Source organism: Elaeis guineensis, chromosome 9 (assembly GCF_000442705.2).
Source record: "Elaeis guineensis isolate ETL-2024a chromosome 9, EG11, whole genome shotgun sequence".
Classification (NCBI taxonomy): Eukaryota; Viridiplantae; Streptophyta; class Magnoliopsida; order Arecales; family Arecaceae; genus Elaeis; species Elaeis guineensis.
In genome coordinates this window covers 32,110,140-32,128,526 of record NC_026001.2, presented here as the reverse complement: position 1 = coordinate 32,128,526, position 18,387 = coordinate 32,110,140, and the positions used below count along the sequence as shown (strand labels likewise).

Below are 18,387 nucleotides of genomic sequence, written 5' to 3'. Positions count from 1 at the left end.
AATTTCCAATCTTTCTTGACAAAAATAATTAAGGAGGAAGAAAAATGATGTTTTATCTGAATAGATGAGCTTTGGAACTTCCAAGTAGCCAATTACGGTGGATCTGGAAGAAGAAGCGCTCCAAAGCTTCCCACCAATAAATCTTCCTCTCTCCCCCTTGTATGATACCTATCGGGAAACACTGGTATCAGTTATACACTGTTCTGCACTGATTTGTATCAAACAGTTCGGGATGCTTCTATCCAATATGGTCAGCAGACGGATACTGACTCCAATTTTCCTACCGGCACCTCAATGCATTGGTGACCATTGTCTGTTTCGCTCGACATCCATCTTATCCACACGGCTTTCATCAGATTCCAGGGCCTTAAACGTGGGCCCCGTGAATTGACCCATTTTTGCAATGCTACCAACTGTTATTTCTATACTCTCTCCCAAGCAAAATGAAGCCGAAAAAGAAGAAAAAGAAAATCTAGCCGTTGCTACAGTTATAAACTTGTCGGAAGCAGTAGATTAGGAGCGAATCTGGTACAAACACACTGTCACCACTCATTCTCGGTCGCAATGTTGAATCCACTCCCCACCAAACAACAAACCAAAGTCGCCCTCAAATCCCACAAGCCCACCATCTCTCGCGGCCTCCCATGGCCACCACTTTCCCACCATAAGCAAAACCACAGAACCTCTCCTCCCCTCCACTCTCTCCCTCCCTCCTGCGCGTCATGGTTCCCTCTTCTCCCCACTTCTCCCTCGCAAGATACACTAGAGGAGGAGTTGGAGGAGGAGGAGAAGCTATTGCTGCTGCTTTCCGGCTTCACAACCCTCTTCCCCACCTCCTAACTCACTCTTCTCCTCTCCTTTCCTATAAGAACACCTTTCCTTTTCCTCCGCTCAAGAGACCGCACCCTCCAAACCCTCTCTTCCATCGCCTTCACCCTCCTGCAGCCACTCTTTCCTCCTTCGCCAGCGCCGATGATGAACCGAAGGCTGACGCCGATACCAAAACAGAGGAGACGTCGCAACCCGGGGAGGTGGAGCTTTCCGAGATGGCCAAGGCCTTCCACATCTCGTCCAGGACGGCCTCGGCCATTTGCATCCTTATCGCCTTCGCCGCGCTTTCTCTTCCCCTCACCATGCGGTCCCTGGCGCAAGGGGCCAGCCTGAAGACGAAGGTGCTGTCGTACCTAACGCTCCTTTCGGGGTTCTACATGGCTTGGAACATTGGAGCCAATGATGTCGCCAATGCCATGGGGACGTCGGTGGGATCGGGGGCGCTCACCCTGCGGCAGGCTGTGCTGACCGCCGCCGTGCTCGAGTTCTCGGGGGCGTTCCTCATGGGGACCCATGTGACCAGTACGATGCAGAAGGGAATTCTTGTCGCTTCGGTGTTCCAGGGGAAGGATTCCATGCTCTTTGCCGGGTTGCTCTCTTCACTTGCGGCAGCTGGTACCTGGTTGCAGGTTTAATTCCTTCCCATACACACTCTTGGTATCCCTAAATTTGGAGTTTTTGAAGTATAGAATTATGTTCATCTTGCTGTTGCTCTTCTGATCATGTCGCATAGATGATTGTCCTAATGTCTACTTATTGCATGCCACTGGCAATGTGATGTGAGGAGCACAGCTTATTGTTTTCTAGTTTTATAATGGGATAGCTGACAACAGGATGACTCAGCGGTTGGTAGAGCATCTAACTTTAGAAACAAGGGGGATTCAACCATAATATCCGTTTCAAGAACCTTTTGGTGTTTAACTTCAATTATGTTTGTAGGATATTTGTTGGTAGGATTTTTATTTGTAAATCTGATATGTTATGTAGCTTGGACACCAGTCCTGTCAAAAATCCATGTGGACTAAAGTTTTGCTGTTTTAGAGGATTGAATGACAGAAATTTCTTGCAAGAAGCCTAATTATGTGGCTGATGTATGTAGTACGTGAATTACAATGAGCTCTGTACATGGTTTGTATGTTCTGAAGTTTTGATGGAAAAGAAAGTCTGTTATGGATGGTCGTACAACTTAGCAACGCATGTGAGACAAGTATAAATCAATGTGATTTTCATGTCTCAAACTTTTCTTCACCCTTTCAGGAAGGTATATACGAGGCCCTCTCTTTATTTGATTTAAATTTCAAGGATGCAGAGCATATTTTTCATTAAATTTTCTAACATTTTTAATTACGGTAAAGAGTTGGAGATGCATAGAGTACAATGCCCCTTATTATATGCAATAAATGTATTCAAGTTTGTTCTAGGAATGTTCTCAATTCTAACAATTATTAATTGCAATCATTCAACTATCAGATTTTACTGATTATATCTATCTTGTTTTACTTAAAACTAATTTATTTATTTTGGTGTTTTTGCTTTGTAGTCAAGTTTAATTCCTTGGTGAATTCTCCCATGGTTGTAAATGAGAAGTTTTGTTTCAGAGGAGTTTAGTTAACTTGTAATGTGTCAAAACACTCATCTTTTAAATTAAGTATTGGATTGTTAGAGGTGATGAGAGATCAAGATGTGGGTCATTTCTTATAACAGGTTTTCCATGCTTTGTAATGTGTCAAAACACTCATCTTTTAAATTAAGTATTGGATTGTTAGAGATGATGAGAGATCAAGATGTGGGTCATTTCTTATAACGGGTTTTCCATGCTTAGAAAATGAATGTTGCACCATACCATACCATCCATATTCTATAATAACCTCCTCCTCCTATTTTATGTAACATAAAATGTATGCTTATGCCAACTGGCAGAATCATTCATGCACAAGTTGTACTTGATAAAATTTCTCATCGCATATTATCTTATATGCATACTATAATTAATAATTTTGCAAATATTATTCCTGTAAGAAAATACAACTTCTTTGTAAACTACCAGTCTTTCTTGAGAAAAAACTTAATGAATTTCAGTTTCTGCACTTACTGTTGCTATTTATTCGGTCAATGTGTTTGTGTACATGATACATTATTATACATAAGTGTTTAATGCAAGTACCTATAGCTTATGATATGTCTATAACTTGGGTTATGCTCTCATTCCTATATTTGAAAGATTGCCGGTTTACAGGATGCAAAACAATTTGCGCTTAGAAAAAAATGATCTAAAGAAATGGATTTGCATCATGGTCTTTGTCATAACTTCATGACTTAATGTGATTCATGAATAATCTCTATCTGCTAGTTACCAAAATCATATTTGATAATTTTGACATTCTGTTGATAGTTTCATCGTATTTCAGCATCAACTATTACTTGAGATAAGCTAGATATCCAAGGTGGATCACCTCAACCATGCCATAATCTACCAATCAATATGGCTTCAATGTGTTCATCAAGGGATCACATTCATGCCATGTGTGTTAGGAAATACATCTTAAGATTCGGTCCACACCGAACCCACAGCGAGCTCCAGGACGATGAATAAAGTCCAACAAGCCTAAGATCAACCCAAATGGAGTCCAAATGAAGAAGTTATGCTCGATAGAAGTCTGCACGAAGATCAGAGTGGCAGAGGTTGGCGGCCGGTCGCGGAGGCTGCGGCGGAGTGAGCGCATGCGGCGGCGCGCAGGCCGGTCGCAAGCTCACGGATGCATGCGGTGCACAGCCCAGGCCCAAGCAGGCACACGCGCTGGCGCGGCCCAGGCCCAGGTGGGTGCGAACAGGCGCGGCCTGCGTGGATCTCTCATGCGGTCCATGGGAGTTGCGGTGGACTAACGGGGCGTTTCCCGCCTGCTTCTCACGGTCCACCATGGACCGACGGCATTTTGAGGTCGTTTCTCATGATCCACGGCACTATTGCATGGATCGGACGTGATCAAATGGCTGAGATCTGATCTGACGCGCGATCGGATAGTGCAGATGGCTTGCAGGCGTGATTTGGGTCTGATGGAGCTTGATCGAGCGCGATCGAGTGGCTGAAGAGACTTGCGGTGCTAATTGGATAGCCGTGAAGCATCTGGAGTCCGATCAGAAGTGGTTCTCTGATCCAGGAAGGGTTTTAGGGCTTTAAAGGGCCCAGTGGCGAAACATAGAGCAGATCGGTGGCTTTGGTGGTTCAGTAGAGATCCTGTGCGTAGCGAATAAAGAGAAGATCGACAGGCACTAGCAGACAGACCCTGAAGAGGCACCGACGAGAGCAGGAGCAGGGACTTTAGGTAGACTGTTAGGTAGTGGATAGTGGTCGCTTCAGAAGTTTAGAGGTCTTCCTAAAGAGAGAGCTTTTGTGAGAGAGAGCTTCTTGTGGTGGAGAGATTGGGTATACGAGGGTTGAGGGTGTGATCTCTTCTGGTAATTTTCTCTTTTTCATAGTGAAGCTTGCATGCCCCGTAGAGCCGAACCTTTTGGCTAATCCATGTATTTGATTGTGCTTCTATTTTATTTTTTTTTTCTTCTTGCTACGATGCATGGTATCGAAAAGGTCCTGTGAAAGTGGTGTCCTGGTCAAACATCCCCAACAAGTGGTATCAGAGTAGGTGATATCATAACAAATGATATCAAAGTGAGGCGGTACTAGGACGTAGTTTGCGATAGTGGTGAGCAAGATTGAAGATGGAGAAGACAGACTCAATCAAGGTGGAGATCAACAGGTTTGATGGAAAGAGCAATTTCTCCTTGTGGCAGACAAAGGTGAAGAACATGCTCATCCAGCAAGGATTGATCGATGCTCTTTTGTGCGAGGAGAAGCCGACTACCATAGAAGTGTAGGATTGGAGGCGGCTCCAGATACAGACGGTAAGTACGATCCGTTTGTACCTAACGGATGAGATGGTGATCCATGTGCTTGATGAGACTTTCCTAACAGTGCTGTGGTCGAAGCTCGAGGAGTTATATATGGTGAAGTCTCTTACCAACACTCTCTTTCTCTGGAGGCAGTTCTACCAACTACAGATGACTGAGGGATAGAGCATGCAGGAACATCTCAGTCACTTCTAGAAGATCCTCACTGACCTATTCAGTGTTGGCGAGAAAGTTGAGGAGAAGATCAGGGCGCCGATCTTGCTAGCGTCGCTTCTTCCTTCATATGAGTCATTGGTGATTGGTCTTCTAGTGGTGATTCTCCAGAATAAAGTTCTTAGGAGGGAGAACCCAGCTTCGAGCTCAGGTAGCGGTAGCTCAGCTTTGGCGATTTTTGGAAGAGCAAGAGGTGACAGACAGAGCGATAGAAGATCACGACGAGGGCGGTCCATGTCCAAGACGAGAGACTTGAGTAAGACCAGATGTTACCGATGTGATAAGTTGGGGTATCTAGCCAGAGATTGCCCTCAACTCAGGGATCGAACAAGGGCTACTGTAGCGACGGTAAGTAGCGAGTCAGAGGATGATGTCCTAGAGATATCTGACAAGGTATCTACTTCTTCTTAGTAGTGAATTTTAGATTCTGCATGCACCTATTATGTTGTTGCAGAAAGGAGTAGTTTGATTCCCTAGAGAGTAGTGAGGGCACTATTCATCTACCAGATGGATCGAGCTGTGTGATCAGAGGCATCGGAATAGTCAACTGGAGGACACATGATAGTATAGTGAGAAGATTGAGGGAGGTCCGATACATACCCGATTTTAGGTGGAATCTTATCTCACTGAGCAGACTGGATTCGAGAGGCTACAGGATGGTAGCTAGTGGAGGAATCCTGAAGGTGTTGCATGGCGATAAGATTATTTTGAAGAAGAAGAAGACGAAAGGACATTACTACTTGGTGAGGAGCCCAGTGCGAGGTGGAGCTTCAGAAGCCAGGAGGAGCTCAGAGTGAGGTGGAGCTCCAGGTGGAGGTGGATCGGGCACGAGATGCGAAATTTGGAAGGATGAGAGGCGATATCGTAGAGTGAGATTCCTATTGCCACAGGAGAATACCTTGAGCAGATCTCAGGTCAGAAGGAGCACAACGTACAATAGAGATGGGATCGAGCGGTCTGGCTCAATTCTCATATTTGTCCATCCATGATCAGTAGGCGATTGCCTCAGGATATGGGATGAAGAGATCCAGAAGCTCTCAGAGTTAGGAAGAGATCGAATGTCGAGTCAAGATGGAGATTGTTAAAAAATATGTCTGGAGATTCGATCCACACTAAGCACACGGCGAGATTCAGGACGAGCCCAATATCAATCCAAATGGAGTTCGGATGAAGAAGTTATGCTCGAAAAAAATCTGCACGAAGATCGGAGAGGTGGAGGCCGACGGCGCACGCTCCGACTGCGAGCTCGCAAATGCGTGGGTGCATGCGGTGTGCGGCCCAGGCCCAGGAAGGCGCATGCGCAGGTGCAGCCCAGGCCTAGGTGGGCGCACACAGACGTAGCCTGCACGGATCTCTCATGTGGTCCATGCATAGTGCATGGACCAATGGTCCATGAAGTTACGGTGGACCAACGGGGCATTTTTTGCCTGCTTCTCACGGTCCATCATGGACTGACGGCATTTCGGAGCCGTTTCTTGCGGCCCACGGCACTATTGCATGGATCGGACATGATTGAATGGTTGAGATCCGATCTGGCGCACGATCGGACGATGCAGATGGCTTGCGGGTGTGATCTGGATCTAATGGAGCTTGATCGAGCACGATCGAGTGGTTGAGGAGACTTGCAGTGTTGATCGGACGATCGTGAAGCATCTAGAATCCGATCAAAAGTGGTTCTTTGATCCAGAAAGGGTTTTAGGGCTTTAAAGGGCCCTATGGCGAAACAAAGAGCAGACCAATGGCTTTGGTGGTTTAGCAGAGATTTTGTGCGCAGCGAACAGAGAGGAGTTCGGCAGGTACCAGCAAACAGACCTTGGAGAGGTGCCGACAGAGAGCAGGAGTAGGGGCTTTAGGCAGACTGTCAGGCTGCGGACAGCAATCGCTTCAGAGGTTTAAAGGTCTTCCTAGATAGAGAGTTTTTGTGAGGGAGAGCTCTTGTAAGAGAGAGATTGGGTATACGAGGGTTGAGAGTGTGATCTCCTCTTGTAATTTTCTCTTTTTCATAGTGAAGCTTGTGTGTCCTGTGGAGGTGAGCCTTTTGGCTAATCCACGTATTTGATTGTGCTTCTGTTTTATTTTTTCTTTCTTTCTGCTACGACGCATGGTATCGAAAAAGTCCTATGAAGGTGGTGTCCTGCCAAATATCTCCAATAAATAGTATCGGAGTAGATGATGTCATAACAATGTGGTCCCCAAACTTTTCCCAAGTCCAATGTTTTCTAACTAATGAATTGTGAGAATTTTTCAGAATTGTTCTCTTTTCCATCATCAACGACCTTAAAGGCAGTCACGTGAAAAGGCCATCTAGGCCTTCTTATATATATATATATATATTTTTGCCTTCTTATTGCAGCCTATTTCAATCAATTAAAAATCCAAATCTTCTTAAAACTCACTCCTTGTCCTTTTATTTTCTTTCAGTTTTTTTCCTCAGAAAATTGCAGAGCATTTTCTTTTATCCCTTTCTTCTATGTTTTGTTTTCCTTTACAGTCTTATGTTGCAAAAATGCACCTATTAGAACCCTTTACTTGTCCGATCCATTAAATTTGGATCTCCCGCCATCTACTGTACATTTTTACCCTTGAATGCTTTTCAAACCTTACTTCATGGTACATTTTGTTTTCCTCTACAATTTTATTTGAATTAGTGTAGTTCTTTCATTTCTCTTATCCTTTACTTTATTCAGAACTAGGCACAGTATATTTCTTGTTTGGAACATCAATTTTCTCAATCAGGTCGCTTCTTAGGACAAATTCAATATTTTAGCTTTTTGATAACCTTTTGTTGCATTAGATTAGTTCTGATGATTACTATGACTATTTTTTATTTACAACCTAGAACTTCATAATACTATTGCCTGTGACAATTACTAAGTTGTGGTTATTCAATTTGCTGACTCTAGTTGAGACTGGAACTAGGGGAACACTGAGTTAAAGGTAAGGAAGTAGAATAAGTGGAACTAGACAAACACTTCGCATGCAAGGAATAAACCAAGGGAATAGGAGCAAAAGATAAACAAGGAGAACTCCAAAATCAAAGACTAATTCTCATTCAAGTTATCAACTTCATCATGTAATACCTAGGCTTTTTAGGGCCTAATATCGAACCAGGTCTGGTCCATCTGACTAACCCAGAAGCAAGTTCACCCCAAAAATACAATTTGAATTTAAAAAAAAAATGACCCAGCACGTGGTGGGGGGTTTACTATAGCGCATGTGCACTTCATGTGTGGAAAGAGAGATGTACAGACTCCCGAAGGAGTTCTCTTCTCCCTTGAATCTGGTGGGAGTCCGTCACCGAGGACTCCACTTCCATCCAGCTCTATTTAAACGACCAAAGCTCCCATTCAGCCCCCCCATCGAAGATCTTTGTCTGGAAGTAGGGTTCACTGGCATTTGCTGACCTCCATCCTGAATGCCATTCGCCACTACAACAGCTTCAGTTTCACGAGAATTAGGTAATCAAGACTCAAGTCATCTAATCCTCCCTCCTTCTCATCCTCCTTATCTCTTGGATCTTGATTTTCAGCCGGCTAATCCATTTTTTTTATTATTCTTCCTTTTCGAGGCCCATCACCCGAGCCCTCATCCGATTGTCCATGCTAGTCTATGGCCATGGCTGGAGTCTTAGGTTCCGAAAGCCATGGATCTCAAGAAATGGTTCCAAGCCTCTGTTTTGGAGAATTTTTTTGTTTGATTTTTTCCATCACTGAATATCCATCGTCACCAGTCATTCTCTTGCATGACCAGTATCGGACCTCCGACTGTACTGCAGCTCCTTACCAAATCAACACCACCCCTTCTCTTCTCTCCCTCTTCACCTTATGAAGACGACCATGCCCATCATCTCCTTTTTTTTGAATGAAAAAATAAAAGAAGAAAAGTGAGGAGAAAGAAAGAAGACCAGTCCCCTCTCCTTTCTCATTTTTCTGACTCTATTTTTCTCTCCTCTTTATGACCCTGGGCCTCATTAGTGGGATCCCTTGTAGCTTTCCTTCTCCCCTCTTGCATGATACAAGAGAAAGCCCTAGTAATTCTCCTATTGCATCTTTCATATGCTTTCTCTCTTTCCCACTCTCTACTGGTTCTCTCTCTAGATTTTCTCTCTCCATTGTCTCTTGAGGGTTTGTTGAATCTAGTAGAGGGCCCTTCTCAACGACCTTGATTGACTCTAGTGAAGGGATCTTGCTTATGGCCGTCGGGCAACATACTGGCCTCTACCTTGGTTTTTATCAAACACTACTAACTTTGGTTGACCTTGATTTCTATTGAGCCACGTACACTATAGCCTAGACTTTGACCAGATGAAGTTGTTTTGACTCGACTGACTCATAACTCCAGGCACTACTGGCTAGATAGCCCTATCCACCCTTTTAGCTTCTATCTTTTCTTCTTTATGTTTCTTTGTCTACCTGATCTATGGACCTAGTGGAGGGTCCTGAGCCCCTTTGTTTGAGACTTGAGTTGACCCTATTAAAGGGGCTTGAAATGCTCTGCTGGTTGGGCAACATGTCAACATCCCCTTGGTCCTTGATGAACACTACTAGACTCTATTATTGTTAGTCCTTATTGATCTATGAAAAAATTATCTATAGATCCCTCGATTGACCTGGACTTACTTTTAAGTCCCTGGACCTCTCAGTTGGAATAAAATCTTGCTGACCTGCATAAGGAGTTGTTTTAGATCCATGCCATCCACTCAAGTCACTTGCTGTCGTTTAAGTCCACATAAATGACAAAAGTGCTCTTAGATGGTTTTGGATAATTGGTTACATAGGTTTATGTTCCGGTTATAGAGATATATGCCTTGGTTACATGGTCGTTTGATCCAGTTATCCAATTTTTATTTCTGGTTACACATAATAAATTTTTGATTGCATGGATACATGGTTTGGTTATAAGGGTTAATCTTTCCCTCCAAAATCATCCAAGGGCACTTTTGTCATTTCTATGGACTTAAACGGCAGTAGGTGACTTGAGTGGATGATAAGGACCTAAAAATAACTCCTTATATAGTTCAAGAAGATTTTATTCCATCGAGAGGTCAAGGGACTTAAAAGTAAGTTTAGATCAATCAAGAGACCTATAAATAATTTTCTCTTGATCTATCTATACCCTATCCTGATTCTTGATTTATAATTTGATCACTTGGATTAAGCCAATTGGACCAATCTAAGCTATCGGGCACCATTGCTTGGCCAGCCTATCCCTTATTCACCTTTGGCTCATACTTTTCCATCATTGTCCCAATTTTTCATCAATATTTTTTGATTATTGGAGTCGAATATTTGTAGGGATAAAATCGTGTAGACCAAAAGATGTCCAACAAGAGAATGCTATTTTTTAGAATTATTTGGATTTGTTAGAGTACTTGTCAATTATGTAATGCTTTACTTTTCTAGATTTATTCACAAATTATAAGATTATTATATTAATAATTTCTTAATTATACTATTTTATGCAGCATGAATTTTATGTATGATACTTTATTATTGAATATATCTTATTTTGAAATCTTATGATGGTGCCTGATCTAAAGGATTGATCTTGTTATGGATTATGTTGGATTGATTTTCATATCACATGATTATATATATTTTTATTGATCTGAAATATGAAACGATTTGTGAAAATAGTTTTGATGCAACATGATTATGGACTCTCAACCTGACTATGTTAAAGATATAGCCAATGGGGGCCCATATTTTGGTATTTGACCAATTCTGAAGGGTTTATGCTGCAAGAAAATGCACGGCATATTGCAAGTAGATACTGGTTTTGAAAGAATTTGCCATAAAATGATGCATAGCATATTGCAAGAAGATACATGGTATCATAATCCTGCCATATGGAAAATATGATCATAGCTTATAGTTGATGAGAAGAACTTGATGTTTTGAAAGAAATTATATTTATTAATGAAACTTGGATTTTAAGAAGGATCGAATTTGGCATGTATGATGTCCTTATGAGGCTGCCTATCTAGGTTTTGATTTTGAATTGATATATTCTTTATGCTTATTTTCTAAAAATTATTATTTATATTATCTGATTTATCTAGTTAAAGCGTTCATTGTTACTGGGCTGTCTAGCTCATTTTTTTATATCTTACTGTTTTTACAAATCTTGAAAACTAAGATGGCATGAGAATATGTTTTAGGAGAGTGATTAAAGGTAGAATTTTCACATCTTTATTCTAGATTAGGGTTTCTTAAGGTCTTATGTAAGACCTTGAATATTATTGAAATTTTGTGAAACATTAAGTTTGGACTTAGTTGTTTAAAATTTTGGGACTTATTTAATTGATTAATTATTTTTCTACTTGCTCTATAATGTTATGATGAGATTCCTTGTATGCTTGTGGGGAGAGCTTTCTATGAGTACGTGACTGTTGCCATGACCTCGGCTCGCGATCTCAAGTCAGGGCATGATGCTTCATTTACATCCATTCACTATTACATGATTATATAGATACAAGATGACCTTGTATATCAATGTGCCTATACTTACAAGTCTAAATAACAAATATAATAAATACTTGTATCAACTCTAAAAGAAATTATGGATACTAAATAAAACCTAGAAACTTTAAAAGCTACGGCATGTATGAGCACACAATTAAAGCTTACAACTTGTAACTGTTAATAACTTTACATACTCAATTAGACTTCACATGACTTCTTGAATAAACTATAGGTTACTCCAACATGGCTGATCATTGTTGGCCCAGCTGCATCAGGTGCTTCCGTTGCATGGAAACTCATCGATGAGTTCAAAACTTTATTAAGTACTTGATGGTATGAGCCTATAAATGCCTTTCATTGTGTTGTCCTCAATCTTTTCTTCTTGTGTCTTCCTTCCATATAATTTCTCTTGGTTGAAACAAAAGTTCAGTAATCATGCACAATGAGCAATACTTTTCTATGCGAATAGGGATTTTCATGTTCTTTGAATAAATGGAGTAAAGAGAAAGCAAGACAATTTATTAAACATGCCCTCTCTTTTTTATCAGAATCTTTAAGAGATCAAAGCATAAATTCACATGATCAATCCTAGATTTATTTTCTTATATGTCAATGTGAATGACCATCTTGATTAAGAGCCAACTCTTCATTTAAGTATTCTTGAAAATACATTGGAATAAAGACTTGGATATCATTCTAATCATGCTTGCCAACCTTATCATTCTCATCTTGACTAAGAGTTGAATCATTGACAATGATAGTTTTGCATGTATCATAAAGATCTTTCTGCTCATAACTTATAAATATCATAGATAGGAGGTGAATCAAAATCATTTGTGAACTTTGAGTTTGACCGTTGTAAAAAATACTACACTCCTTTTTATCATGATATGGAAAAGCCTCTTCACTCGATGCCACTTGCATGCTAAAAGAGGGTGAGTTTATCCTCATCATTGCTTCAAATATGATACACTCGAGGCTTGTCAGAGAGCAAGATTCTTTTGAAGGTGCCATATTTGCTTCTTTGGTTCTACATCTCGATGTACTATTGAAAGTCTCTCACTTGTCTTCCCTTGAGTTTATGAATCTTTTAAACATTCTGTTTCTAAGTTTCATTTTGTTTTTTGTTTTAATTTATATAATTGGGTTAAGTTTTTTTCATTGCATAGTTCCATAAGCCAATCATCTAGTGCAAAGCCCAACTAGGTTTATCAATTGAGTATTGTATCCTGAAATAGGATATCTAGTAGCCAACCTCTCTCTATAGTGTGGAAGAATCTACTATCTTTAAGACAACTCTTTGGTCAGCATGCCTTCGCCATAACATTTTAATTCATCTCTTTCTCTTTCATATTTCCCTCTATTTTTTTTTTATTTCTTCCAGCAATTTCTGACAGCATCATCTAGAGCTAAATGCAAATTAATTTCTTTAGATTACTATTTAGCTCTATCATTTTTTTCCTCTACTTATTTCATTATGTCATTAAATTAATTTATGGATAGTTCACATCTTTCTTCTCAAAAAGTGAAAAGATAGTGAAAAGACGATGATATCTGAACCTCCTCTCAGAGATAGATTAAGTCCATTATAATTCGTAGATGCAGGATTTCCAAGACAACCAACAGATATTTAAGAAACATGATTTTAGCTTCACAGAAGAAAAAAGTTAGTATAAAAGCATAAAGCACAGGCATGTTTATTTCTGACATTAGTGTGTTACGGATGGATTACTCCTCATGCATTGTTTCTTCAAAGGAACAATTACTCAATCCTTCATTCTCAATTTATAAAAAAAGGTGAGAAAGGATAAAGAAAACACTTCAATACATCGCTTATCCGGTAAGAACATTCATAGTAGCAGCTCCTTGATTGTATGAACTTGAAGAACAATAATAGGGTCCAGCCCAAGGAACAAATTGAGAGCTCTAGGTACTAAATTCGCTTAACCTGGTTACTGCTGTCCTACTCTCACACTAGATAATGCCAATAGTCTTCACTCAGATAATAAATAAATAAATAAAGAAATAAAGTAAAAGGGAAAGGGAGAGAGAAAACATCCCTCTTGGACAGCTCAGAACAATACCTAAATAATTAATATATGAAGAGAAAGGATATTTCAAAAAATTTCATTTAAACATGATCAAAATTTAAAGAAGATTCAGCTGTCTATATTTGATTCACTCATAAAGATTTGACACAAGATTATTTATAACGAACACAATCAAACTAAAGTCAATACTATCTAATGATTATAAGAATGTTGGAAACCCCAAATTGTCATCCAGTAATCCTAACCTTTATCTTCAAATCCTGAGAGCGGCTCTGTTTCAAAAATCTTTGAAAGCAAGACTTAGAAAATAACTTTATTCTTAAATCTCATACTAATAGTAAAATTGTGATTAATGGTACTGTAAGTACTCTTCCATAAAATGGTTATAATTTACAAGAACTAGTTAGCATTATTCTTGAGTTGTTGGAGAATTTTTTTGGATGCTGGATTAATTGGCACTACCTCAACTTCAAGCTCTTCACAACCCAATTACAATAAAACTCTCTTTCACCGGTGGAGTTTCACTGCTACTTGAATGTTTCCAGTGACTTTAAGTATACTGATAATTTACCATTTAGGTTGCATTGACATAACAAGGATTCAGAAAGTGATCACCCCTCCCAAGTCCTCTCAAGTTTGTCACTCACTTCAACATATGGGTAATCTACAACAAATCATTTCTCATGGTGACTAGATTCTAATGTCCTGGTAGGTTTCTGCACCGTGTTTGCATGCCATCATAAGATTTGATTCTGCTATTTGGATAGTAAGACTTGGTTGGTGACTGTATACCATACTAATGTAAGTAGGAATTATATGAACTAAATATATATTAATCAGTTTGAAAATCTTAAAAAATGAAAAATTTATGAGTGACAAAGTATAGACAGATGTATGAAGATCATCAAAATACTTGCTTTAACTAGACAAGGTCTTAATAGTTGGATCTTGATAAATGTATGTTTCATAGACATTTGTAGTTTTCTTTTAAAGATACAAATTTCATTCCAAACCAGAAATCAAAGGCTTTAGACCTCACGCAATATGCCTATGAATCTTTTCTTCATTGTTTTATTCTTAAAAATAAACTCCAAGTTGATCCATTGAATTTGGAAGGACGAGAACTTCTCCATGTCTATATTTGCTGGAGCTCTCTAGGAACTTACAAATATTGATAAGAGTAAAATTACAGAGATGTATACCAATTTGATGTTGGTTGGATCAAGGTTTTAAATTCCATAGGATGGAAATGTCTCGGTATCTCCATGGAATAGGACGCCCCGCTGTCCTGTGCATCCGGGCAGCTGTTCCGATCATACATCCCCATAGATATTCTTCTTTTCTCTTCCATTCTTCTTTCATTTCTTTCTTTTTTTTCTTTCTTTTTCTTCCATCTTCCTTTCTTTTTTTTTTCTTTGTTTCATTTTCTTATCCCTTCCTTTGTTTTTATCCTTTTTCTTATTCTTTCTCTTTCCTTTCTTTCTTCTTTCCTTTCTTTTTCTTCTTTTTCTTTCCTTTCACTTTTTTCTTTCTTCATCTTCCTTTTCTCTTTCTTCTTCTCTCCCTACATGGATGGGTTTCGGAGTTCCAACTCTGTCTTGATCCCGTTTTCTCACAAAAACGGGATGGAACGATCGGGACAGCCGGGACGTAAAACCTTGGGTTTGATTGCATATGCTTGAATTGCTTTAGAAAATACTGAATGAACATGTCTAATCTGGTCTCAAGTTAAAGCAGCACTAAAGCATTATCCAGAGTGCAAAATAACAAGTCGATAATGTGAGAGTGCATGCCTTATTTTACTAATTGTTTTCATTGTTCCATGTTGGATTCATGAATGAATGTCTGTACTTTTGTCATCATCTATATCTGTAAACTAATTAATTGTCTTTCCTCATTCAGGTAGCTTCTTTTTATGGCTGGCCTGTTTCCACTACACATTGTATAGTAGGAGCCATGGTTGGCTTTGGACTAGTCTATGGGGGAATTGGGGCAGTTTTCTGGAGTTCATTGGCAAGGGTAACTTCATCTTGGGTCATCTCTCCAATCATGGGAGCAGCAGTCTCATTTGTTGTCTACAAATGCATACGTAGGGTATGTTTTCACTTCTATAAGGAGTTACACCCACAACAAGCCTTAGACCATCTATAAGAGTTCTGCATTTCATCTCTGAGTATCACTAACAAGAGCTTAACCTACAAAAACATAGGAACCTTCATTTTATGCACAACTTATTGAAAATATTACTTGAACTCTCTTTAGGTGTTCTTATCTTGTTTCTCTTTAGTTTGTGTACAGTGCTCCAAACCCAGGGCAGGCTGCAGCTGCTGCTGCACCAATTGCTGTATTTCTGGGTGTTACAGGAATCTCCTTTGCTGCTTTTCCCCTTAGCAAGGTCTTTCCGATTGCACTAGCTCAGGCTTTAACCTGTGGGATTGCGGGTGCACTTATTGTTACCAGAATCATACGAAAACAGCTCGGCCACCTGCTCAATTCTGAAGCAGAGAAACCAGCACCAGTTGACAAGCCACATCCTCGAAATATTGGATTTCTGTCTGACTTTGCGGGCCCTACAGGAGCTCAGTTGGAGATTGTATATGGTGTCTTTGGTTACATGCAGGTCTTGTCAGCTTGCTTCATGTCATTTGCCCATGGAGGCAATGATGTCTCTAATGCCATTGGGCCGTTGGCAGCTGCAATATCTATTCTCCATGGCAATGCAAGTGGCACTGAAATAGTCATTCCCACTGATGTTCTTGCTTGGGGTGGATTTGGAATTGTTGCAGGGCTTACAATGTGGGGATATAGAGTCATAGCAACCATTGGGAAGAAAATAACTGAGCTTACCCCAACTAGAGGATTTGCTGCTGAATTTGCAGCAGCCTCCGTGGTTCTCGTGGCGTCGAAGCTTGGCCTACCCATTTCTGCAACCCATACTCTTGTTGGTGCAGTAATGGGTGTAGGCTTTGCGCGGGGACTCAATAATGTAAGAGCAGAGACTGTGCGTGAAATTGTTGCTTCTTGGGTGGTCACTATTCCAGTTGGTGCAGTTTTATCTGTTTTCTACGCATTGATCTTAACCAAGCTATTGGCTAATGTAATATGAAATCAAAGACATTGTGAATTCTTTATGTTTAATTTGATCGATAAAGAAAGAAATGATCATTTCTTCTCATATTTAGTTCATTGAAAAGATGGTGGCCATGTCAATTTTTCAGCAACAAGTGATGAGTAATTTAGTGGCAGAAGTACACTCTTTTTCATATCATTCCATTCCTTCTGCAATGTGGTGTTAGCTTTTATCTTTCTTACCGTGGATCGTCTGATATTCTTTTGGAGACATATTGGTTATCATCATGAGTCCTCTTATATTTCTTTCACCAGAAAATTTTGATTTGGAAGAGTGTGACAGTGTTTAACAAATTATTACCTTAATCAAGTTCTAGAATTTGATTTGATCTCAAACAAATGTTGACAAATTTTGTCTTTTAACCCACTAACTGTCCTTGACAAAGGATGCCCTGTTTTCCCTTTATTTTTTTCCCCGTCTCTCCTCGTGTTTGGAAATGGAAACTGGGCTCAGGTTGGGCGCCCATGATGCCGGAGGGTGTCGGGGGGTGGGGTGGGGTTGGGCGGGCGGTGGTGGGGTGGAGTTGTTGGATTGTATTGGGGTTGCCGAACCATTGGGTTGGTTTCCAATGGTTACCCTTCCATTCAAAATTAATAGGGGGAGTTACAGAACAACTAATCTCTCGCTCACTTATAGCCGTATCTTCCTCCCTCTTTCTTCATTCTTTCGGCAGAAAACACACGAAAAGAGTGTTCTAGAGAGGAAACAAAGGTCCTTCATCATCGGATTCACTTAGGAAGGCATTTGAGGTGGTACTTGTGTTTTCCTCTCTAGTGATCACACACGAAACCGGCAATATTTATGGGCAACTGATGTGATCGTGAACAAAGATAATTTTTTTGCATCCATGCAAGGTAACTAAGTTAAGTTCAAAAAATTATTATTAATTAGTTTTATATTTGTATCATAACCTTTTGATGCAATCTAGGCAATATATACATGCATTATAATGCATGTGATACTCTCTATTCTGTTTTTACCACATAAGCACCAGTTATAGTCAGCTGGGATTTTTGATGGGAGAAGGTAATGGAAATCTGGAAAAAGCATTATATTAAAATAGTTCACAAATTAGATGGACCAAACTTTAGGTTTTTGAACTTTAAGTATCTTTTAAAAAATGATAAGTAAGTTTAGGGACTAAAAGCATAATTAACACTAATTATTATAATAATTATAATGACCCCATAAAGCTTCTTTTATTTGTTTATATTAAAATGATCACTAATATAATAATAATGGCTGTTATAATGGTGTTATAATAAAAAACAACGTGCATTAAAGAGATAAAATGACATATATATATATATATATATATATATATAATATATATATATATATATATATATATATATATATATATATCTATATATATATTTGTTCACACAATCAATTTTGGAGATGACTTTGAAAAAAAAAAATTTAAAATAAATATTAATTTTATTGATAGGAAAGTACAAGTTATAAAAGCCATTATTTGTGGTATAATGGCCTCTTGTAATGGTAAATAATGAGACGTAATGAAACATAACAGTTATATTTTCTATGTTACTGAGGCTACAAATGGGTCGGGTTGATTTGTGACCCGATCTGATCCGACCTGTATGGACCCAACCTGAATCATTTTAAAAGACTTATGGATTTGGGTTAAGTTCTAAAATTGGACCCATTTCATTTTTCAAGATTGGATCTGAATGTAGTGAATTTTGACCTGACCTGACCTATAGGGACTTTTGGGTTGCTTTGGATCTTGAGATAAATGACTCAATCTGACCTGACTCGATCCGAACCT

General features: G+C 39.5%; 1 protein-coding gene across 1 annotated transcript; it reads left to right on the top strand.

The window, feature by feature from the left end:
• The first annotated feature begins 620 nt into the window (after window positions 1-620).
• LOC105033552 (inorganic phosphate transporter 2-1, chloroplastic) lies at window positions 621-16,640 on the top strand. The gene is made up of 3 exons (XM_010908415.4): window positions 621-1,460; window positions 15,368-15,559; window positions 15,753-16,640. Exons 1-3 carry the CDS (start codon window positions 723-725, stop codon window positions 16,569-16,571), a joined length of 1,749 nt encoding a protein of 582 aa, XP_010906717.1. The 5' UTR covers window positions 621-722; the 3' UTR covers window positions 16,572-16,640.
• Window positions 16,641-18,387: the final 1,747 nt, after the last annotated feature.